We start from the raw sequence: 26,042 nt of genomic DNA, 5'->3' as shown, positions 1-26,042 counted from the left end.
TCAATTTCTGCCATTATAAATATTTTTAATGAGGGTATTTCCTAACTGCATTTAATACTGTAATATTAGTTTTATTTTTCCTTGTTTGAAAGAATTGCTGTGTTCAATTGTCTGTCTAGCTATTGGTACTGCCTTATTGAAACAATTTAAATGCAATCTCTACAAAAGTGACTGCATGTCAACTTTTAATTTTATTAAAAAACAGTTATTGGTATACTGTGTTTATTATCCTTTTCAGTAAGTGGGATGGTGGAAAATACTCAAAAGCATTTGTACTTAAATTATTTCCATATTTTTTAAACCAAGAGAAATAATAGTATATTTTAATAGTCATAAAAAGAGCAAAGAAAATACTATGAAACCTTTCTTCTGCTACTTGAATTCCAATATTAGTATTTTTTGCTTGCTTTATCTTCCTGCCCACCATATATCTTCACCTCAAAATTAAAACCTGGCTTTTTTGAAATCTTTTTTTATTCTCTGTTTCTTTAGGGTGCAGATCTGAGATCTTGTAGATGTAAAATCTGGACCTTGCTGCTAACACTTTCAAATTATCAACATCCTTTGTAGTCTTCTGTGAATATGATTGTTATTCTCTCCTCTTTCACTGGCCAGCATCTCAGTCAGTGCTTCACATTAATTGAGTACTTTTGGTACTCACTGTTTTTCATCTTCATCTTGCTCTTGCCATTATTTTTGAGCATCCTTTCAATACCTTTTTATTTAAAACAAATTTTTTTTACCACGTCTGTGGCACGAGGAAGTTCCCAGACCAGGGATTAAACTCCAGCCACAGTAGGGACAATGCCAAATAAATCCTTAACTAAGAGGCTACCAAGGAACTCCCATCAATACCTTTTTAAAATTTTTTAACTTCTCTGCCCCAAATCTCTGTGTATATAAAATTAATCACTTTGAACTCTTTTTCTTTCTTTCTTTCTTTTTTTTTTTGTCTTTTTGCCTTTTCTAAGGCCGCTCCCACAGCATATGGAGGTTCCCAGGCTAGGGGTTGAATCGGAGCTGTAGCCTCCAGCCTACACCACAGCCACAGCAACAGCAACACGGGATCCGAGCCATGTCTGCAACCTATACCACAGCTCATGGCAATGCTGGATCCCTAACCCACTAAGCAAGGCCAGGGATTGAACGCGCAACCTCATGGTTCCTAGGCGGATTCATTAACCACTGAGCCACGACAGGAACTGCTATCATTTTTTATAATAATCTTACTTAAGAAATTTCAGATCCTGAAATCTCCCCCTCTGACTGTAGCTTTGTATCCCTTGATTCTTTCTAACACATAAATCCTTCTTTTTGATATCTTTGTTATTACCAGTGTCTTTGACCCTTTCCTCTTCCTAAATTCCATAGCTACCTTCTAAACTCAGCTTTCCTAGACTGGGTTGATCTCTTGGTGGACTATTTAAACTTTTCTCATCATTTCCTAGTGCAGGAACAATACAGTTCTGATATTTTTTTCTATTTGTGCTTCCATCTCTCAAATACTACAAGAAGAAAGTGAGATATAAATGTTTGTCTCCATTACAAATTATTCTCCAAATTGGCTGGCACTAAAGTTTCAGATTAAAATAGTGAGACTGATTTGTGCCTATCGAATTAGCAAAGACATAGAAAATTTTAATGGTCAGTGTTAGCAGAGATATGATGAAATTGGCGCTTTTCCCACTACTTATTAGAATACAACTTGGTAGCCCCTTCAAGAGAGCTTCTACTGCAGCATTTATCCTGGGCTTTTGAAGTGTCCATAGCCTTCAAAGTAAGTGGTGGATCAAGATGCTAGGTCCCAATCTGACTCCAGAGTCCCAGGTCTTATTCATGTTGCTATGTGGCCCATGTAATTAGAGACTTAGCTTTGAGCTTATGTATGATCTAAGGTGTTTTTTCTTTAAATTGACTTTAAGTATATAGCTAATTCCACTTTTAAGAAAGCACCCTTAATAAGATGTACATAGATATTTATGAATATCATTGAAATAAGAATATATTATTTTTTCAAATTTTAAAAATTGTTATGCTTTGTTTCCAGTTTTGAAAATCAATACACTCATGATGACATACAGTAATTAAAAATATTTTCAAGGAATATATAATGGAACTAGAAAATAAATTTTATTGACATTGTTAAGTGGGAGGAAAGAATATAAAACTATTATTTCCCATTTTCTTTAAAATATGTTTTGGGATAGTTTCTCACAACAGCAATATGAGGTAGACATTTTATTATCTTCTATTTTAAGAAGGAGAAAACTGATATTAGAGAGGGAAAGTGACTTGCCCAAGGTCCCAAAGTAAGTGGTGGATCAAGATGCTAGGTCCCAATCTGACTCCAGAGTCCCAGGTCTTATTCATGTTGCTATGTGGCCCATGTAATTAGAGACTTAGCTTTGAGCTTATGTATGATCTAAGGTGTTTTTTCTTTAAATTGACTTTAAGTATATAGCTGAAAATATTATCACTTAAAATCTTGTAGTTCAAGGAATACCCAGTTTTATTCTTTAAGAATGCAATAATATCCAAAATATTATTAAAATTACACTAAAAACTTACACATCTACTTATCATTTCTATGTGGATAATAAGTCCTAAATAAAGAAAGAATAGATTTTTCATTAAAGACTGACTTTTTTTTAAACGAAAGTATAGGAACATCCTCATAAGGCTAAAAATGTCTTGCTTTTTAATTTTTTAATTTTTTAATTTTTTTTATTACTCAAATGAATTTATCACATCTGTAATTGTATAATGATCATAACAATCCAATTTCACCAGATTTCTATCCCACAGCCCAAGCACGTCCCCCCACCCCCAAAACTGTCTTCTCCAGAGACCATAAGTTTTTCAATGTCTGTTCTGCAAAGAAGTTGTCTGTCCTTTTTTCAGATTCCACACGTCAGTGAAAGCATTTGATGTTGGTGTCTCATTGTATGGCTGACTTCACTTAGCATGATAATTTCTAGGTCCATCCATGTTGCTAAAAAATGTCTTGCTTTTTTAAACAAATAAATCAGATTTTGTATTAGTCTGACTAGGCTGCCAGAACAAAATACGATACACTGGGTGGCTTTAAGAACAGGCATTCATTTCTATAGTTCTGGAGGACGAAAAGTCTGAGGTCAGGGTTCCGGCTGGGTTCATTTTCTGTTGAGGGTTCTTTTCTTGGCTTGTAAATGGCCACATTTTTACTGTGTCTTCACATGGCAGAGAGCATTGCTGTCTCTTCTTATAAAGACACCAGCCCTGTTTGGTTAAGACTTAAGCCTTATGACCTCATTTTAATCTTTCTCACCTCTTCACAGCTCTTCTCTCCAACTACACTCACTATGTGGGTTAGAGGGCTTTATCATATGAATTTGGAGAGGGGAGGGTGGTGGCATGGACATTCAGTCAATAACAGAACCTTATTCTATACATCTCACTGACAGTGGTATCAAAGGGTATATTGTGAAGTGGCAAAATTCCTCCTGGAAATTTTGACAGGAATTTAAGAATTCCCTAGAACATTCCTTGGTTTATCTTAAAAATTAATATTTATGATTTGCCTAAATGTTTTTTTTGAAGTTGTTTATATATCAGCCTGTAATTCCTTTTGAAAAAATTAAATATATAGGTTTAGCACCCACCATTGAAATAGCATGTCCTTTTCTTGTTCTGAAAGTTGTGTAATGTGAGTTTAGAGATATGCCTGCTAATTCTAGCTACTGAAAATTGCCTGTATAATTAGAATTTATTAGTATTTTTTTTTTCTAGAAAACTTGAGATTTCTAACTGTGATGTGTTGTTCAGGGTAATTTTGGGAGTGTGGAGATGTGCCGGTATGACCCTCTACAAGACAACACTGGAGAGGTGGTGGCTGTGAAAAAGCTCCAGCACAGTACTGAAGAGCACCTCAGAGACTTTGAAAGGGAAATTGAAATCCTTAAATCCTTGCAGCATGACAACATTGTAAAGTACAAGGGAGTGTGCTACAGTGCTGGTATGTTGCCCATTAAAACCTGTTTTGAACTCAAGGTATGTCTTTGGCATCGTGAGTAATAGAAACATGATGCATCAAGATACAGGCTTAAAATATTCCAGTGCCCGGAAAAAGAAGCATTCTGGATAACTGGCGATTGTGCTTAGTGATGGTGGGCGATAACTACAGGAAGTCCTTGCTATTTGATTAATCATTCCCATCACTAAGGCTGGTGGTTACCATTCTTGCTTAAGCTTACCAAGGGCATATCATTTTTAAAGAAAAAAATATCATTGCTTAAATTTTCTATAAATATTTATTTTTTTATTTTTTAAATTTAAAAAATTTGTTTTCTGTCATTTTAGGGCTGCACCCACGGCATATGGAGGTTCCCAGGCTAGGGGTCTAATCGGAGTTGTAGCTGCTGGCCTACACCAGAGCCACAGCAACACGGGATCAGGGTCGGAGCTGCGTCTGCAACCTACACCACAGCTCACGGCAATGCCAGATCCTTAACCCACTGAGCAAGGCCAGGGATTGAACCTGCAGCCTCACAGTTCCTAGTCAGATTTGACGAGAACTCCTATAAATATTTTTTTAATTTAATGCTTTTTGTTCAATATAGACGAGGAAAAAGGAAGTTTTCTCATCAGCTTATTTTGGTTTGCATAAAGGGTTACATAAGATGAAAACTATTTTTAAAGCTTCTTTTCAAAACTCTTCGATTGAAAAATTCTTTGTCCTTAACACATCGCCTTTAATTTATAATCAGGTTTTGTCATCTTGGATGCAGATTTTACATATCTTTGAGTCATTTTTATAGAGTTTTCTAATATTTCATCAATAAAATATGGCATTATGTTCTCACTTGTGTGTTAATAGGTCGGCGTAATCTAAGATTAATTATGGAATATTTACCATATGGAAGTTTACGAGATTATCTTCAAAAACATAAAGAACGGATAGATCATAAAAAACTTCTTCAGTATACATCTCAGATATGCAAGGTACCAAATATCTTGGCTATTATCTGTTGCAGATGAAGAACACATGTTAATGTAATTGTTAAATCCTCTATAGTTTCTTTTAGATAATTAAGGAATAGATAGATATGAAACCGTTTAAATTGTTTGTGTTTATAGAGCTAGCTGAAAGAAAAATGTTATTTATCCATAGGGTATGGAGTATCTTGGTACAAAGAGATATATCCACAGGGATCTGGCAACAAGGAATATATTGGTGGAGAATGAAAACAGAGTTAAAATAGGAGATTTTGGGTTAACCAAAGTCTTGCCACAAGACAAAGAATACTACAAAGTGAAAGAACCTGGTGAAAGTCCCATATTTTGGTGAGTATACTTTAGTACAATAAGGTGAAGTTTTAGAGCACAAACTCTCAACTTTATTTTTACTATTAATAGCTTATCATTTATATATTGCTAATAATGTATATTTGTAATAATCAGTGAAGTTACTCCTTATGTTTCCCTCTAGGAATTTTAGGATTTTAGGTCAATACATTCAAGTTTAAAATATTTTGAGTTAATTTTTGTGTATGGTTTAAGATAGTGATCTAATTTCATTCTTTTGCACGTATCTGTTCAGTTTTCCCAACACCACTTATTGAAAAGACTGTCTTTTCTCCTTTGTATATTCTTTCCTCCTTTTTTGTAATTTAACAGTCCATATATGTGTGGATTTATTTCTGGGCTGTCAGTTCTGTTCCATTGATCTGAATGTCTGTTTTTGTGCTGGTACCAACCTGTTTTGATTACTGTTTTGATTTGTAGTATAGCTTGAAATCAGGCTCCATAATACTTCCAGCTTTGTTCTTCATTTTCAAGGTTGTTCTCTTTCTCAAGGGATCTTTTGTAGTTTCATACTAATTAAAGAATTTGTTTTAGTTCTGTGAAATATGCCATTGGAATTTTGATAAGAATTGCATTAAATCTTTAGATTGCTTTGGGTAGTATGTACATCTTATTACTGTGAATTCTTCAATCCATGAGCATGGACTATCTTCCCATTAACTTGTCCCTTCTTCAGTTTATTTTACAGTGTCTTACAGTTTTCACTGTGTAGGTCATTCACCTCTTTGGTTGAATTTATTTCCAGGTGCTTTATTCTTTTGATGCAGTTGTAAATGGGATAGTTTTCTTAATTCCTCTTTCTAATATTGTATAGAAATGTCACAGGTTTCTGTATGTTGATTTTTTTTTTTTGTATTTTGTAACTTTACTGAATTTATTTTTTAGTTCTAATAGTTTTTTGGGGTTTTTTTCTTTGATGGAGTCTTTAGTGTTTTCTCTATAGTGTATCATGTTGTCTGCAAATAGTAGCAGTTTTACTTCTTCCTTTCTAATATGCTTTTCTTTGTTTCTGTTTTTTTGGTGGTGCCTGTGGCAGGCGGAAGTTCCCAGGCCAGGAATTGAACCCTTGCCATGGCAGTGACCCAAGCAGCGACAATGCCAGATCCTTAACTGTTAGGCCACCAAGACTTACCTTATATTGCCATGACTAGAATTTCCAATACTATGTTGAATAAAAGTGGTGAGAATGAGCATCCTTGTCTTGTTCCTAATTTTAGAGGAAAGGCTTTCATGTTTTCACTGTTGAGTATGATGGTAGCTGTGGCTTTGTCTTATATGGCCTTTATCATGTTGAAGTATGTTCCCGCTATATCTACTTTGTTGAGGTTTTAATCATAAATGGATGTCAGAATTTTATCAGTTTTTCTACATCTGTTGAGACAATCATGATATTTATTCTTAATTTTGTTAATGCAGATGTTGAACCATCCTTGTATCTCTGCAATAAATCCCACTTGATCATGGTATATGATCCTTTTAATGTGTTGTTGAATTCAGTTTACTAATTTTTTTAAAGATTTTGTTGAAGATTTTTGCATCTGTGTTCATCTGGGTATTGGCTTGTAAGTTTCCTTTTTGTGTGTGTGGTATCCTTGTCTGGTTTTGGTAGCAATGTAATGTTGGCCTCATAACCTGTTTGGATGCATTCCCTCTTCTTCAATTATTTGGAAGAGTTTCAGAAAGATAGGTATTGAATCTTACTTGAATTTGGAAGAACTTACCAGTGAAGCTGTCAGTTGTCCATTTTATTGGCATATAATTGTTTCTAGTATTCTCTTATGGTCTTTGGCAGGGCCGCCCTTGTGGCATATGGAAGTTCCCAGGCTAGGGGTTGAATCAGAGCTGCAGCTGCTGCCTATATCACAGCCACAGCAATGTGGGATCCCAGCCATGTATGTGCCCTACACTGTAGCTTGTGGCAACACCAGATCCTTAACCCACTGACCAAGGCCAGGGATCAAATCTGCATCCTAATGGATGCTAGTCAGGTTCATAAACCACTGAGCCACAATAGAACTCTGACCTTTTATGTTTCTGTGGTATCAGTTGTGACTTCTCTTTGACTTCTGATTTTACTTATTTGAGCCCTCTCCTTTTTTTTTTTTTTTCCTTTTTTGATTAATCTAGCTAAAGGCTTGTTAATCTTCACAAAGAATCACCTCTTGGTTTTATTGATCTGTTGACTTTTTTTGTCTTTGTTTATTTCTGCTCTCAGCTTTACAATTTCCTTCCTTTTTCTAACTTTGGGCTTTGTTAGTTTTTTTTCTGGTTCTCCTAGGTGTAAAGTCAGATTGTTTATTTGAGATTTTTCTTGTTTCTTGACTTAGGCCTGTGTTGTTATGAACTTCCTTCTCAGAACTACTTTTGCTGCATTCTGGACATTTTGGTTTGTTTTATCTCTCTTTTCATTTGTCTCTAGGGTTTTTTTTTTTAATAAAAATTTTTCCTTTGATGTCTCTGATGACCCATCTCATAGTTTAGGAAAAATCAAATGTATAATCCACTCACTGTAATATAGTGTATAAGTGCAATAATGAAGAAGATTATGGGAAGACATTATAGTGCAAAGAATTCTTCTGAGGGTTTAAATTAATTGGAGAATACCACAAATAAGAGATGACTTTTCAACTATTGATTAATAGTTTACTAGACAGACAAAGAGGAAGAGTATTCCATCACAATGAGGTCAAGAATAAGAAGATTTGGGGAGTTGTAAGAGAATAGTATTATCACAGGACAGCCAGGGGGTAATTAGGGCTGGAAAGACATTGAATTATGTGTGCATGTTAATAAGTTCAGACCTTATTCATGGTGCAGTGTGCAGGTGAAAAATTAGAGGCTTCATAAAGGGGAATAACATGTTGAGATTCATATGTTAGGAAGATAGAGAATTCTGCTTTTGGTGGAGAAAGCACATTTCAGAGTTAAAGATCTCTGGTACCCCCTTAAGAAAGTCTGAGATCAAAAGTATTTTTATCATACTAGGATGTTATTTGTCTTTTTGATTCTCATTTTTTCATGAGTTATATAGCAGAATTTTCCATAGGCTCTAAAATATGTCTTTTATAACCTAAGTGACCATCCACAGATGAATGGATAAAGAAGATGTAGTATATATACACAATGGAATACTACATAGCCTTAAAAAGGAATGAAATTTTGTCATTTGCCACAATGTGGAGAGACTTGGAGGGCATTATGCTAAGTGAAATAAGGCAGACAGAGAAAGACAAGTATTGTACGATATAATTTATATGTGGAATCTAAAAAATATATAACTAATGAATATAACAAAAGAAGCAGATTCACAGATACATCAAACAAACTAGTGGTTATCAGTGGGGAGGGAGAGTGGGAGGTACAGACTATTGGGTGTAAGGTTGATTGCAAGGAAGTACTGTTCAACACAGGGAATATAGCCAATATTTCGTAATAACTGTAAATGGAGTGTAATCTTTAAAAACTGCATTAAGGTGTTTTAAATTTTAAAAGCACATAAAAATAAATGTCTTTTATTAAACCAACATTAAAAAATCTTGCAAAAATGTAAAACATACTACTCAGAAAACTTTTGTTCTGGAAAATAGTTATTTTTTTATAAAATGTTATTTATGTTAACATTACTGGGTTTGATATTATTTTTAATGTAATAATACTTTTACATATAGTTTTGATATCTAATATCATAAAAATTGGTATATATAACCCACATAAACAAAAGCTCGGGAGGCACTTCAGTAATCTTTAAGTGTATAGAGGGCTTCAGTTCAAAAGTTTTGAGAACTAGAGGTGTTGAGGGTTTGTTGTATTAAGGAAAGGCTAATATCAGAGAGAAAACTAGTTAGGCAACTTTTGGAGGATTGAATCTAGGTCATTGGTTTGGAAACCCTCTGTGGATATATATCCACTGAAAGAATTATGAAAAACTATATCCTTTCTTGCACATTTAAAAATTGATAGCCCAGTTTTTTGTTTTGGGGTTTGTTTTGTTTGTTTGTTTTTTGTTTTGTTTTGTTTTTTTGTCTTTTTAGGGCCACACCCATGGAATATGGAGGTTCCCAGGCTAAGGGTCCAATTGGAGCTGTGGCCCCCAGCCTATACCAGAGCACAGCAGTGTGGGAATTGAGCCATGTCTACAGCCTACACCATAGCTCATGGCAATGCCAGATCCTTAATTCACTAAGTGAGGCCAGGGATCAAACCCGCGTCCTCATGGATGCTAGTCAGGTTCATTAACCACTGAGCCACGGTGGGAACTCTGACAGCTCAGGGTTTTTTTGTAAATTTAAATGATTGTAAATAATATATTTTATAAAGTGTTGTAAATATTGACACTGTAATAAGGTACATCAATCTTTTAGATAGATCCAGTGAAATCCAAATACCACAGCAATTTGATACCCATTGTCAACCACTTAAAGAAGTATAGGAATAGACTTTTGTCTTTTTGATAGAAACTTTACATTATTCCTTTTTATCCTTAAAATTATATTTCCACTTCCCTTCTCAACACAATTTTTGCATAGCGTATTACATTTTGTACTCAGAAAATTTCTTGGTTACCTACCTATCTTCTTTGGAACAAAACTATATATAAAAATTAAAGTTAATTTTAAAAGCTCCTGTGACCACCTTTTTCTTCTGGATTGAGTTATCACTGAAGTTACTGTCAGGATATAATTTTCTAAAGCAATATAAATTAATCATAAATTTGGGTAATTCTCTAAAAATTTATATTGGTGGAGTTCCTGATGTGGCTCAGTAAGAACTAATGTAGTCTCTGTGAGGACGTGGGTTTGATCCCTGGCCTCATTCAGTGGGTTAAGGATCAAGTGTTGCTGCAGACTGCAGCATAGGTACAGATGTGGTTTGGATCCATTGTTGCTGCAACCATGGTACAGGCCTGCAGCTGCAACCCCTAGCCGAAGAACTTCCATATGCCACAGGTCCAGCCATAAAAGGAAAAAAAAACCCCTTATATTGTATCCATTTCTTAATGAGATAAATGGATCTTTTTCCCCTTCCAGTTAGTTTATATATCCTTGGATGAATATTATTTACTTCTGTACTGGGAAGAGATTCAACATAAATTCTGTATTTATTTTGCATTTTTATAGTTGTAAGCACTGAGAAAATTTGTATAAATAAGTAGATGGGAATGAAAAGTTTTTTTTTTTTAATTGAAGTGTAGTTGATGTACAATGGTTTATGTTCAGATGTATAGCAATGTGATTCAATTATTTATAAATATATATATATAACACATACACATATACCTATTCTTTTTACAGATTCTTTTCCATTATAGGTTATTACAATATATTGAATATATCTTGTACTATACATTAGGCCCTTGTTGGTTATCTGTTTTATATATAGTAGTGTGTATATGTTAATCCCAAACTCATTTATCTGTCTTTATCCACCTTCCCTCTGGTAACCATAAGCTTGTTCTCTATGTCTGTAAGTCTCTTTCTGTTTTGAAATAAGTTTATTTGTATCATTTTTTTAGATTACACATGTAAATGATATCACATGATATTTGTCTTTCTCTGCCTGACTTACTTCACTTAGTATGATAATCTCTAGGTCTGTCCATGTTGCTACAAACGGCATTATTTCATTATTTTTTAAGGCTGAATATTATTCCATTGTGTATATTAGACCACATTTTCTTTATTGATTTACCTGTCAATGGACATTTAGGTTGCTTCCTTGTCTTGCCTATTTTAAACAGTGCTGCACTGAACATCAGGGTATGTGTATCTTTTCAAATTATGGTCTTTGTTGGATATATGCCTAGGAGTGGAATTGATGAATCATGGTAACTCCATTTGTAGTTTAAGGAACGTCCATACTATTTTCCATAGTGGCTGAACTAATTTACATTTCCACCAGTAGCGTAGCAGGGTTCCTTTTCTTCCATACCATTCCAGCATTTATTATTTGTGGACTTTTTAATGATGGCCATTCTGACCAGTCTGAGGTGATACCTCATTGTAGTTTTGATTTGCATTTCTCTAATATTTACTGATGTTGAGCATCTTTTCATGTGTCTGTTAGCCATTTGTCTTCTTTGGAGAAATGTCTATTTAGGTTTTCTGCCCATTTTTTTTTGATTGGGTTGTTTGCTTTTCTGATATCAAGCTATATAAGCAGTTAGTATATTTTGGAGATTAATCCTTTGTTGGTTGCATCATTTGCAAAGATTTTCTCATTCTGTAAGTTGTCTTTTGTGTTTATGGTTTCCTTTGCTGGGCAAAACTTCCATTTACATTTAAGGTAATTATAGGTAAGTATGTTCTTATTGCCACTTTGTTAATTGTTTACTGTTTGTTTTTCTAGGTATTTATCCCTTTATTTTGTTCTCTTGTGATTTTATGACTATCTCTAGTGCTTTGTGTGGATTCCTTTTTCTCTCTGTGTGTATACCTATTCTAGATTCCTGGTTTCTGTTATCATGAGGTTTTGATATAGCAATCTGTACATACACAATTGTTTTTAGTTGCTGATCTCTTACTTGCAAGTGAATTTTGGTTTTTGTTTGTATGAAGTTTTTTTGGTTTTTGTTTTGTTTTGTTAGGCCATAGTGAGCAGGTAGCTTGATGTGGGATCTTAGTTCCCAGACCAAGGATTGATCCTGGGCTGCAGTGGTGAAAATACCAAGTCCTAACCACTAGGCCACCAGGGAATTCCTGTTCAAATGAATTTTAAATACTCTGCATTTGTACTCTTCTCCCCCTGCGATTAGGGTTTGATACCATATTTTACATCTAATTGTTTTGTATATTGCTTAACTACTTATAGTGGCTCATTAGACATTGGAGTGAAAGATGAGTTGAAAATAATTCTTAAGACTTCCAGTTTGGGGAGTTAGTTTGTGATGCCATTCATTGCATTGGGAAAGTAAAATGATCAAGTGTTATCGAGGTGGGGATGGAGTTATTTTTGCCTGTGGAACTTTAATATGGAAATGTTCAGTAAGTCTGAAACCAAAAGATAAGATGAAATATAGGGTTATAAATTTAGTAGAATTTAGAATATAAGTGAATAATACTACCAAAAGGAAAGTTTTTGACAAGAGAGGAAGAGATCTGATGATGGAACCTTTGAGAAAAAGCAAATCTAGAGGATGGAGAAAAAGAGTTAGGGGAATGTAATTAAAAATAAAATCCCCTCCTGACCCAGAAAACCTTTCTACAAAAACAGAAGAGAAAGAAAACAGTTTCATTACTGAATAAGCATTAATCCATAAAGTAATGTGCATCACAAGAAATCTGCTAAGAGATTGCAAAAACAGGAATCTTACCCTTTTATATGGCCAAGCATATTGAACCTGTTACATACATGTTCTCAGGATAAACAATAATTAGTCTTCAAGTATGAGGACCTGACAGCACTATCTGTCACACAGAGTTAATCCTAAACTCACTTAGTAATTTGAGTGACCATCTGTGTTAGCTAATTGGCTTTATCCAAAGGAAAAATAAATTTCTTATTCTTTATGATAGCTGACAGTTTTGCAACTTGAAGGAGGCACCTATCCAGGTTAGACCCCTGCCCTCTCACCAAAAGTGGGAGGTAGGGGCACAGTCTTTCTTGATGATTACATTCCATAGAGGTGACTATGAGGTTCTTGAGAAAGAGCTGTATGTAAACCTGGCAAGAGGCTTATTTTAATCAAAGGCTTTAAAAATGATTTACATTCATTTTGAAGAGACAAAGAATTTACAGTTGTAAATTTTCTAAAGTAGATGCCCTAAGAAAAGAGGAAGAGTCTTTTCCCTCATTTTCAACATGGAGATTTTTTTTTTTTTTGCTTTTTTGCTTTGTATGTATCCTTACATAAGTGATGGAAAAGAGAAAACAGTCTTGAAGATGGAGGGGGAGGGGATTACAGAGAGTGCTTTTATGAAAGCCAAAGAAAGAGAATATCTTGCAAGGGTTGAGAGGGTAGCACTGTCTTCAAAGAGGTTTTATTCCATTTGTGGGATAAAACTGGCATATATTTTAAAGTAATATAATTAAATGTGTAATTTTTTAAGAAAACATAAAAAGAATTTAGCATTACATGGTTAATTGTGTTAGTATAGACTGTAAGTACTATAGAAATTGAGTAGGATGAGGTTATTAAAACCTTAGGTAGTTAGAGAAGGATTTCTAGAAATGAGGAATGTTAAATTTTGAAGGAAAGATTAAATTTATTTCATATTTTAAATCTCAATCTAAAATGGATCTCTGTTGCCATTCTGTACAATAAGGATAAATTTAGCATTGGAACCATGATATTTATAATCCATTGGCCAAAATTCTCCCTTGAGTAGTGCTAATACTTGAGAAGAGGAAACACCATTGTCCCTGTGACTTTATATTTTCTGTGCTCCCGGTCATAATCACCCCCTTTTAGATGAATAGGTTATTTATTTTATATGTTAATAGCTTCAGGTCTTCTCCAGATTAAAAACCACTGTTTTCTCTAGGATATTTAACTAGATTCATTTTAAGCTTAATTTGGAAAGAGCAGCTTAATTTTCAGTTCCTAGAAGGTACTTGCAGTTAACCCTGCTGTTACCCTGGTGTTACTGAGACAAAAGTTAATTTTTGGATCTTATTTTGATGTGTTGGAGGTTCTCAAGACTACCCTCAGATTTGATGATTGACTAGGAGGATTCATAGGACTGGCATGCCTGTGACTCCTTATAGGAAAGGATACAAAGCAAAATCAGCAAAAGGAAAAGTCATCTGGGACAAAGCCTGGAGGAAACCAAGCGCAAACTTCCAAGTGTCCTCTCCCAGAAAAGCCATATGGGACACACTCAGTTCCCCTAGCAGTAAATTGTGATATGTGTAAAATGTCATCTACTAAGGAACTCATTAAAGACTCAGTGCCCACAGCTTTTATTGGGACTAGCCATGTAGACATTCTCTGCCTGGCAAATACCAAAATTCCAGACCCATATTGTTTGCAGAAAACAGTTTAGGTTCAGTGAGCCACTTTATCATTTAGGGAATTGTGGAAACCCTCCTGAAATGCAAGTTCCCAGGTACCAGTCAAGTGTGAACACTGCAAACAGACCTTTTTGAGGATGGCAGCCTCAGGCCTGCTATGTTAACCCTATTCTCTACAGCTTATTTTTTTGTGATCCAATGATTTTCAGGTAAAGTCAAAAGTTGGCACGTCAAGTAATGGTCTTTTAAATACATTACAGGTATGCACCAGAATCACTGACAGAGAGCAAGTTTTCTGTGGCCTCAGATGTTTGGAGCTTTGGAGTGGTTCTGTATGAACTTTTCACATATATCGAGAAGAGTAAAAGCCCACCAGCGGTCAGTGTGCTTTTTAATTACTTTCAACTTTTTTTTTTTTTTAATATGAGTAAAGCTTTCCCAAAGAATATTAAGCTTAGGGTTATTTTAGAGCCTCATACTACTTATTTGTAAGACAACATCCAAAAAAAATAACCCTAAACTAACGTTACTTGAATTTTTAAAAAGTAAGGATTGGATTATTTACTGTATTTACTCTATTAATATTGTATTCAGTAAGTACAGTATACTCATTCATTCTTGGAATTACTGCAAAATGTACTAATTTTTCCACTCATTGTAGAAATTTTTAATCTAGGAAAGTATGAAAAAGAAAAGAAAATAATCTCTAATTCAACTACGTAGAGATACCCACTTTAATATTGTGATGTTTTGTTCCAGGATTCTTTTAATTTTATACATTTAAGTGATATTTTATTTAAAAATTTTCTTTTACAAAATAAAATGTCATACTGTACAGTTTTCTATCCTGCTTTTTCATTATGTATTATAGCATATATATTTTCCTATATTAGTAAATATTTACTGCATATAAGACTTCCAACATTCTCATAGCATTTTTTTTCAATTCTTCTTAATTTATTCATCCAAATCTGACAATAGATTTTCACACATATCTTTAACTTCGTGGTACACACATACTTAAGTATTGAAAACTGATTCGGGGCCTTTTTACTAGGGACAAAAGTCTTTTTTTTTAATTTTTTAAAAAAATTATTTCCCCAATACAATTTTTTTTCTACTGTACAGCATAGTGACCCAGTTACACATACATGTACACATTCTTTTTTCTCACATTATCGTGCTCCATCATAAGTGACTAGACATAGTTCTCAGTGCTACACAGCAGGAGCTCATTGCTAATCCATTCCAAAGGCAATAGTTTGCATCTATTAACCCCAAGCTCCCAATTCACCCCACTCCCACCCCTCCCCCTTGGCAACCACAAGTCTATTCTCCAAGTCCTTGATTTTCTTTTCTGTGGAAAGGTTCATTTGTGCACTATATTAGATTCCAGATATAAGTGATATCGTATGGTATTTGTCTTTCTGACTCATTTCACTCAGTATGAGAGTCCCTAGTTCCATCCATGTTGCTGTAAATAGCATTATTTTGTTCTTTATTATGGCTGAATAGTATACCACATCTTCCTAATCCAGTCATCTGTTGATGGACATTTGGGTTGTTTCCATGTCTTGGCTCTTGTGAATAGTGGTGCAATGAACATGTGGGTGCATGTGTCTTTTTTAAGGAAACTTTTGTCCGGATATATGCCCAAGAGTGGGATTGTGGGGTCATATGGTAGTTCTATGTATAGATTTCTAAGGTACCTCCATAGTGTTCTCCATAGTGGTTGTACCAGCCTACATTCCCACCAACAATGCAAGAGGGTTCCCTTTTCTCCACACTCCCTCCAGCATTTGTTATTTGTGAACTTATGAATGATGGCCATTCTGACTGGTGTGAGGTGGTATCTCGTGGTAGTTTTCATGTGCATTTCTCTAATAATCAGTGATGTTGAGCATTTTTTCCATGTGCTCATTGGCCATCTGTATATCTTCTTTGGAGAAGTGTCTATTCAGGTCTTTTGTCCATTTTTCCATTGGGTTGTTGGCTTTTCTGCTGTTGAGTTGTATAAGGTTCTGGTATATTTTAGAGATTAAGCCCTTGTCAGTTGCATCATTTCAGACTATTTTCTCCCATGCTTTAAGTTGTCTTTTTATTTTTATGGTTTCCTTTGCTGTCAAAAGCTTGTCAGTTTGATTAGGTCTCATTGGTTTATTTTTGCTTTTATTCTGTTGCTCTGGGAGACTGATCTGAGAAAATATTTGTAAGGTTGATGTCAGAGAATGTTTTGCCTATGTTCTCTTCCAGGAGTTTGATGGTGTCTTGTCTTATATTTACGTGTTTAAGCCATTTTGAGTTAATGTTTGTGCATGGTGTGAGGGTGTGTTCCAGTTTCATTGATTTGCAGGCAACTGTCCAGGTTTCCCAGCAATACTTTCTGAAAAGACTCTCTTTTTCTCATTTTATATTCTTGCCTCCTTTGTCAAAGATTAATTGACCATAGGTGTCAGGATTTATTTCTGGGTTCACTATTCTGTTCCATTGGTCTGCATGTCTGTTTGGTACCAGTACCACACTGTTTTGATGATTGTGGTTTTGTAATATTGCCTAAAGTCTGGGAGAGTTATGCCTGCTTCTTGGTTTTTGTTCCTTGGGATTGCTTTGGCAATTCTGGGTCTTTTGTGGTTCCATATAAATTTCTGGATTGTTTGTTCTAGTTCTGTGAAAAATGTCATGGGTAACCAGATAGGGATTGCATTGAATCTGTAGATTGCTTTGGGTAGTATGGCCATTTTTACAATATTCATTTTTCCAACCCAGGAGCATGGACTACCTTTCCATTTCTTTGCATCCTCTTAATTTCCCTGATTACTGTTTTACAGTTCTTGGCATTTAAGTCCCTTACCTCCTTGGTCAGGTGTATTCCCAGGTATTTGGTTTTTTGGGGTGCAATTTTAAAAGGTATTGTATTTTCGTACTCCTTTTCTAATATTTCATTGTTAGTATAGAAAAATGTGACTGATTTCTGAATATTAATCTTATATCCTGCTACTTTGCTGAATCTGTTGATCAGCTCAAGTAGTTTTTGGGTTGAGTCCTTAGGGTTTTCTGTATGTAGTATCATGCCATCTACATACAGTGGCTGTTTTACCTCTTCTCTTCCTATTTGGATGCCTTTTATTTCTTCAGTTTGTCTGATTGCTGTGGCTAGGACTTCCAGTACTATGTTGAATAAGAATACTGAGAGTGGTCATCCCTGTCTTGTTCCAGATTTTAGTGGGAAGGCTTTCAGCTTTTCTCCATTGAGTTACTATATTTTCTGTGGGTTTGTTGTAAATGGCTTTTATTATGTTAAGGTATGCTCCCTCTGTACCCACTTTTAGTAAGAGTTTTTTTTTTAATCATGAATGTTGGACTTTGTCAGATGCTTTCTCTGCATCTGTTGAGGTGATCATGTGGTTTTTTATTTTTCTTTTGTTAATGTGGTGTATTATGTTGATTGATTTGTATATGTTGAACCATCCTTGTGCACCTGGGATGAATCCCACCTGGTCGTGGTGTATGATCTTTTTGATATGTTGTTGGATTTCGTTGGCTAAAATTTTGTTGAGAATTCTTATGTCTATATTCATCAAATATATTGACCTATCATTTTCTTTTTTGGTGGTATCTTTGATTTTGGTATTAGGGTGATGGTGGCGTCATAGAATGACTTTGGGAGTGTTCCTTCTTCTTCAGCATTTTGGAGAAGTTTAAGGAGGCTGGGCATAAGTTCCTCATTGCATGTTTGGTAAAATTCACCTGTGAAGCCATCTGGTTCTGGACTTTTATTTGTAGGGAGTGTTTTTATGACATACCCAATTTCATTTCTAGTGATTTGGCTATTCAGTTATCTTTCTTCTTGATTCAGTTTTGTCAGGCTGTAAGTCTCTAGAAAGTTGTCCATTTCTTCTAGGTTGTCAAATATTTTGGCATACAATTGTTCATAGTATTCTTTCTTTTTTTTTTTTTATTTCTGTAGTATCCGTTAGGACTTCTCTCTTTTCACTTCTCATTTTGTTTATTTGGGATTTTTCTCCCCTCTTCTTGGTGAGTCTGGCCAGAGGTTTGTCAATTATGTTTACCTTTTCAAAGAAACAGCTCTCGGTTATGTTGATTTCTTCTACTTTTTTAATGTCTAATTTATTGATTTCCTCTTTGATCTTTATGATTTCCTTCCTTCTGCTACCTTTAGGTTTTTTTTTGTTCTTATTTTTATAATTCATTTAGGTGGTGGGTTAAGTTGTCAATTTGAGATTTTTCTTCTTTGTTGAGGAAGGCCTGTGTTGTTATGCACTTAACTTTGAGCACTGCTTTTGTGGCATCCCATGGATTTTGAGTGGTTGTGTCTTCATTATCATTTGTCTTGAGGTATTTTTTAATTTCCTTCTTGATTTCCTCATTGACATTGGTTTTTTAACATTGTTTAGTCTCCATGTAGTGTATTTTTTTCTCATTTCTTTTCCTGTGGTTGATTTCTAGTTTCATGCCATTGTGGTCAGACAAGATAGTTGAAATAATTTCTATACTCTTAAATTTGCTGAGGTTAGTTTTGTGCCCCAGCATGTTCTCAATCCTTGAGAATGTTCCATGTGCACTTGCAAAGATTGTATATCTGATTTTTTTTTAATGTAATGTCTTGAAAATGTCAGTTAAGTGTAACTTTTCTTCTGTGTCATTTAGGATCTCTGTTGCCTTATTTTCTGTCTAGAGGATCTGTCCATTGATGTGAGTGGGGTGTTAAAAGTCTCCTACTATGATTGTATTCCCATCAATTTCTCCTATTATGTCTGTTGGTATTTGTTGTATGTATTTGGGTACTCTTATATTAGGGGCATATATATTGACTATTGTAATATCCTCTTCTTGAATGGATCTTTAACAATTAGTGTCCTTCTTTGTCTTTCTTTATGGCCTTCGTTTTAAAGTGTATTTTTGTCTGATATGAGTATTCCAACTCCTGCTTTCCTGTTTTGTCCACTGGCATGAAATATCTTTTCCCATCCCCTCACTTTCAATCTATATGTGTCCTATGGTGAGTTTCTCATAGACAGCAGATTGAAGGTTTTTGCTTTTTTATCTGTGTCTTTTGGAGCATTCAGTCCATTGACATTTAAGGTGATTATTGATAGATGTTTATTTATTGCCATTTTAAACCTTGTTTTCCCGTTGATCCTATGTTTCTCTTTTCTTCTTTTATCTTTTGGGTTGGATGGTTTCCATTTATTTTATGCTTGAGTACTTTTCAGTTTTTGCAAATGTAATGTTTGGTTTGATTTTATGGTTGCCCTGTTTTTTAAGCACGTTAAGCCCTTTCTGCTTGCTTTTGCCTGATAGTCATACAGGCTCAAACACATCATTAAAATAAAAAAAAGAAGAAGCTATATTTTCTTACTTTCCTTCCCCAGATTGTATGATTTTGATGTCTTTTTTTTTTTTTTAACATCTTTATGTTTAGCTCTGTATGCTGGCTTATTTAAGTGACTACTTTCCAATTGCGGTTTCCTCTATCCTAATTCTTCTTTTTCTCTGTTTTAATTTCAAAAAGTCCTTTCAGTATTTTAGAATAGGTTTGGTATTGCTGTACTCTTTTATTAGCTATTGTTTGTCGGAGAAATTCTTTATTTCCCCTTCTATTTTAAATGATATTCTTGCTGGAGAGAGTATTTCTAGGTTGCAGATTTCTTCCTTTCAAAGCTTTAAATATATCTTGCCACTTCCTCCTGGCCTGTAGTGTTTCTGTAGAGAAATCAGCTGATAGCCTTATGGAGGTCCCCTTATAATTAATGCTTTGCTTTTTCCTCTTGCTGCCTTTAGAATCCTCTCTTTATTTTTAACTTTTGCCATTTTTATTGTAATACATCTCGGTGAGAGCCTATTTGGGTTCAACTTGTTTGGGGCCCTCCTCTTAGCATTTTATCATAAGAATATAATTTCTGGACTATCATATTCCAATTTTCCATCTTCTAAGTAGCACTTCATTGAACATAATGGACATCCTTATACATAAATATTTATCTCTGGTTGTCACCTCAGAGTAAATATATAGTTATAGATGAGAGGTTATGAACTCTATTAAAGGATTTTGATTATTTCAAAATGCTTTTCAAGAAAGCTTTACCAGATTAGACTCTCAAAACCCATGCATTAGGGATATGCATTTTATCATTTGCCAGTATTGACTATTATTTTTATGCAGTTTTGCCATATTGTTGGGAGAGTTGTATCTGTTTGGTTTTTTTAAATATTTATTGGAGTATAGTTGATTTACAGTGTTGTGTCAATTTCTGCTGTACAGCATAGTGACCCAGTCATGCATACATATACATTTTTTTTCTCATATTATCTTCCATCATGTTCTATCCCAAGAGATTGGATATAGTTCCCTGTGCTGTACAGTAGGACCTCATTGCTTATCCATTCTAAATTTAACAGTTTGTTCCTATCAACCCCAAACTCCCATCCATCCCACTTATTGCCGTCTCCCCCTTGGCATCCACAAGTCTATTCTCTGTCCGTACGTCTGTTTCTGTTTTGTAGATATGTTCGTTTGTGTCATATTTTAGCTTCCACATATAAGTGATATCATATGGTATTTGTCTTTCTTTCTGCCTCACTTAGTATGCGAATCTCTAGTTGCAACCATGTTGCTGCAAATGGCTTTATTTTGTATTTTCCATTGTATATATGTGCCAAATCTTTATCCAGTCATCTGTTGATGGACTTTTAGGTTATTTCCATGTTTTGGCTATTATGACTAGCATTGCAGTGAACATTGGGGTACATGCATCTTTTCGAATTAAAGCTAAACGAAGTGAGTGACTGGGAATGGTGCCTGCCCCTGCAGCTATAGAGAGCAGACCAGACAGCCTCCCTGGCAAAGGGAGAGATTACAGGAAGCAGCTGCTGATATTGCCAGCTACAGCTCCCTGGTAGTGGGAGGGGTAGCAGGAGGCACTCTGTCCCCTGCACCCCACCTCCTGCTATAAGACCAATCCCATGAACCATGAACCACTGCCACTTCCCTCAAAGACTCCATCCCTAGAAGCCACCCAGCTGCAGGAGAGGTAGCATATTATCACTGTTTCCATTGCATGCTCTGGATACTCGTGAGCCGCTGTCTTCCGTGAGAACTCCAGGACTGGGCAGAAGCTGCTGCATCTACATACCAGCTGCCAAGTGGAGCATTAACAGAAAGTTAGACAATATGAGACAACAAAGAAATAGCTTTCAGACTATGGAACAAGGCAAAAACACCACAAAAACAACTAAATAAAGAGGATATAGCAATCTATCTGAAAAAGTATTCAGAGTGATGAGAGCAAAGTTGATACAAAATAGTGGAAAAGAATGAAGAAATGGATTGAGAAGTTACAAGAAAGCTAGAGGTTTAAACAACAAGAAAACTAAGATGAATAGCACAGTATCTGAAATGAAAAATAGATGAGAAAGAATCAGAATAATAGAAGCAGAAGAGTGAATAAATGAGGTGGAAGACAGAGTGGTAGAAATTACTGCCACAGAAAAAAATAAAAAAGAATGAAAAGAACTAAGGAGAGTCTTAGAGAGCTCTGGGACAACATTAAATGTGCCAACGTTCACATCATAGGAGTTCCAGAAGAACAAAAGTGAGAAAAAGGGCCAGAGAAAATATTTGAACAGATTATAGCCAAAAACTTACCTAATATGGGAAAGGACACACTCACTCAAGTTGAGGAAGCACAGAGAATTCCATACACAGAGAAATCCAAGGAAGGAGAAACACGGTGAGACATAGTAATCAAACTGACAAAAATTAAATACAAAGAAAAAATATTAAAAGCAACAAGGGAAAAGCAACCAATAACATACAAGGGAATTCCTCCCCCCCCCCAAAAAAAGGATAATGGCTTATTTTTCAGCAGAAACTCTCCAAGCTAGAAGGGAGTGGCAAGAGATATTTAAGATGATGAAGGAGAGGAACCTACAACCAAGAATACTCTAGCTAGGCTCCCATTCAGATTTGATGGTGAGATCAGACGATTTTCAGATAAGCAAAAGCCAAGAGAATTCAGAACCTCCAAACCAGCTCTACAGCTACTACTAAAGGAACTTTTCTAGGCAGAAAAGTAAAAGCCACAATTGGAAACAAGAAAATTACAAATGAGAAAGTCCACCGATAAAGGCAAAAATAATATAAAAGTAGGAAATCACCCAGTGACAAATATATCAAAACTAGTAAGCATGAGAAGAGGACAAATGCAGAATATTGAAAATGCATTTGAAATTAAGAAACCAGCAACCAAAGCTAATTCTGTATATATATGTATGTATATATTTATGCTTTTTAGGACCACACTCAAGGCATATGGAGGTTCCCAGGGTAGGGGTCAAATCAGAGCTATAGCTGCTGGCCTACACAGCCACAGCAGTGCAGGATCTGACTTGCATCTGCAGCCTATACCCCAGCTCATGGCCATGCTGGATCCTTAACTCACTGAGTGAGGCCAGGGATTGAACTCAAAACCTCATGGTTACTAGTTGGATTCATTTCAACTAGTAACCATTTCGTTCATTCATTTCGTTCGCCACAATGGGAACTCTTCAATTCTGTATATGTTTGATTTTTAATTTTAACTTTTACTATTAGTGTGACTGAGTACAAATTTATTGCTTAGAGTGAGCAAGTGCGTGTGTGCATTGTCTCTTCATATACTTTGCCCATTGTTTTTTTATATTGGTAATTTCTCTTACCAGTTTAAGAGCTCTCTATATTTAAATAAACGATGTTTTCACTGGAAATATTTCTCTAGCTTATGTTTCAGACTTTAATTTTATGAATTTTAAACATATGAACATTTTCTTTCCATTGAATTTATGTTTAAATATTCATCGTGTATTTTCTTTTCATTATGTCCTGTTTGTTATACATTAAACTTTTTATTTCACCTGAACTGTGGTATGTGTTAAAGTAAATGTATTTTTACTTCAGTTGTTTTGAGCACTTCTCAGGAAGTTTCTATTAAAGATATATTTACGGAAATGGCATTAGAGAAGTTCCATATGTAACAAAGTCTTTTATGAAATATGACTGAAAGGGAACTTTGTGAAGTTAAAATAGTCTGTCTTTTAAAAAGTTTCAAATGTAAAAGGAAACATACATATACAGAACTTTTCCCATTTACTGGAAGAAGTTGACAAAGAATTCTACTTCAAAATAAATGTGCCAAAAATAGTCAATGAAAACTGGGTTTGTGTTTCAGGAATTTATGCGTATGATTGGCAATGACAAACAAGGACAGATGATTGTGTTTCACTTGATAGAACTTCTGAAGAATAATGGAAGATTACCACGGCCTGATGGATGCCCAGATGAGGTAGCAAAAATAAATTTTTTATCCATAGAAATCATTCATTTTCTTTTGCTTTTTTTACCCCAGGATTTCTCATCAGTTGATGGCAATTTGCTCAGCTTTTAGATAAATAACATAGTCATGTCTGGATCTGGGCATAGCCTTAACACATGCCTATATAGGAAGACTAAGAGGGAGATCCAAATTCATGTCTTCACCAAATAAAAGATGGTATTTTGTATTCACAGTAATTTTGGTTTTTTTTCTTTTACAGATTTATATAATCATGACAGAATGCTGGAACAATAATGTAAATCAACGCCCCTCTTTCAGAGACCTAGCTCTTCAAGTTGATCAAATAAGGGACAGTATGGCTTGATGAAAGAAATGAACTTCATTCTGAGACCAAAACAAACTTACAGAACAAAGTTTTATATTTTACATTGCTGTAGACTACTACTGCGTACATCATTATTATGTATATCATGATGCTAGCCTGCAAAAGTATGAAAATACCTGCTCAAAACCTTCAAAGTCTAGTGAGTTTACCTTCACGAGGACACCAGCCAAAGACACTGATGAAAAGTAGAGAGTTTTGTAAACAGTTTTGTGAACCTTATCAGTCAGTTAACATTCATCTTTCTTTGGAAAAAGAAGAAAAATAGACTTTTTTTCAGCTTGGAATTATGAGATGAAAAAATTGTAAATGTTTTAGATGCGCAGAATACATGTGTACAGTTTTTACAACAGTGAATGTATAATACCTTGGCATCTTGTGTGGTGTTTTTCACAAGGGCTGGTATTCATAAATAATGTTTTCTAATTTTTCCATAGTTGATCTACAATATTTTCATTATACAGACAAATGAAAATGCTCAGATAACTGAATAAGCACCTTTATTTCCCTCTTCATATATATCACTGGCCAGCAAGCAATATAAGCAGGTGTATACTTTTTGCTTCTTGTTCTGTGTACTTGTAAATATTTTTCAAGGCAAAGGGAACAAATGTTTAGTTTTATTTGTACAGGGAATTTCCCTCATCCTAAAGAATACATTTTGAAATGGATCAAGTTTACAAAGATATAACACAATCTATTTTCTTATTTGTCTCCCTTGTATCTGTTTGTGGCAAGTATGTTTTTTAAATAGAACTGTCTCCAAATTTTTCTAAGACTACAGTTAATAGTTTTAAATTTTTGAGATTATGAATGCCAGGAATATTGTGATCCCTTGAGCTGTTGGCTGCCAATAAGATTCTTCAATCCCCAGGACCTATGCTCGTACATTAAATTTAAGTGTAAGCCATAAAAAATACTGTTTTTCACATGTATAAGCTTATCAAGATACACAGTGGCATTAGGAATATCTTTTTCTAAAGAATGTATACTTTAGAGATTTCAGAAGTCTACTGCAGTCATAGAAGAAATTTTCTTTTGTTAGCTTCTTATATACAAGGGAGAATTGAGAGTAAATTGGTAAAAAAAAAAAAAAAGGTATGCTTGTTAATTTTATTCAAGAGTGCCAGTAGAAAATTCATAATGTATATCTTGATGAAAAATGAGCATTTTTCAACTAAGTATGAAGGGTGGGTTGTTGTCATCATTTGTTTTAGTGCTCCTCCATTTTCGACCCCATACCTAAAATGTGGTAGGGTGCTTCTTTTTGTTGTTGTTGTTATTTATACAAATTTTAAAATACTTGTTATTTTGGTTTAAAAGAAGATAGTTTATTTTCAGCGCTATATGCTATTTTTTTAAACTTACAAGACTTGATTATCTTTCTGGGTTTTTTTTTTTTTTTTTTTTTGAAGCTGGTTTTAAAATGCATATTATCTAAGAAAAAAATGCCTCGCACATAAAGTTCAAGATGTTTTGGTTGGAAGGAAGGAAAGAGAAGAAATGCTTCTTATATTATCTTTAAAGCATTTAGCCAATTAGTTACCAAATGCACAAATCATCTAAAATGATAATATATTATTTTTAAAGATTTCTAGTAAATATTTTGATGAAAGTGAATATGATTTTTATTTAATTTGTAAAGACTCCTGAAGGATCTATATAAGTAATGAATGCATTTAAGAGATCTTCCATTCTGCTACTTTTCAAGTCAAAAGTATTTCATATAATATGCTTGATTTCAGATTTTTGTACTAAAATTTAAGTACTTAAAAGTAGATTTTTTAAGTTGGATAATGCTGTTTATAAAAACAAGGATGTTACTAGGTTACTTTTCAAAAAAAAATGTTTGCTTTTTTTTTAATGTCTCACTTTTTAGTTTTAGGAGAAAAATTCCACATAAATATATTAATTTTTTAGAGTGGGATGATTACCTTATTGTAAAATTCAAAGTTTTCAAGGGAATTGCTATTCATTGAGGATTTGTGATGTCTTAAATTTTGATTCTGACCTTACAATAGAAGGAAATTAACCCT

At 34.5% G+C, this 26,042-nt stretch overlaps 1 protein-coding gene across 2 annotated transcripts in view; it reads left to right on the top strand.

The window, feature by feature from the left end:
• JAK2 (Janus kinase 2) overlaps positions 1-24,378 on the top strand; it is a 143,311-nt gene extending 118,933 nt beyond the window's left edge. For both annotated transcript variants that reach the window (XM_047767684.1, XM_047767685.1), the window contains 6 exons: positions 3,805-3,994; positions 4,856-4,980; positions 5,150-5,322; positions 14,553-14,670; positions 23,520-23,633; positions 23,884-24,378. In XM_047767684.1, the coding sequence (XP_047623640.1) occupies positions 3,805-3,994; positions 4,856-4,980; positions 5,150-5,322; positions 14,553-14,670; positions 23,520-23,633; positions 23,884-23,988 (825 nt within the window). In that variant the 3' untranslated portion in view covers positions 23,989-24,378. The remainder of the gene's footprint in view (positions 1-3,804; positions 3,995-4,855; positions 4,981-5,149; positions 5,323-14,552; positions 14,671-23,519; positions 23,634-23,883) is intronic.
• The last annotated feature ends 1,664 nt before the right edge of the window (positions 24,379-26,042 follow it).

Source organism: Phacochoerus africanus, chromosome 2 (genome assembly GCF_016906955.1).
Source record: "Phacochoerus africanus isolate WHEZ1 chromosome 2, ROS_Pafr_v1, whole genome shotgun sequence".
NCBI classification, from domain to species: domain Eukaryota; kingdom Metazoa; phylum Chordata; class Mammalia; order Artiodactyla; family Suidae; genus Phacochoerus; species Phacochoerus africanus.
The sequence above is the reverse complement of the archived record's forward strand: the minus strand, read 5'-3'. Positions and strand labels throughout refer to the sequence as shown.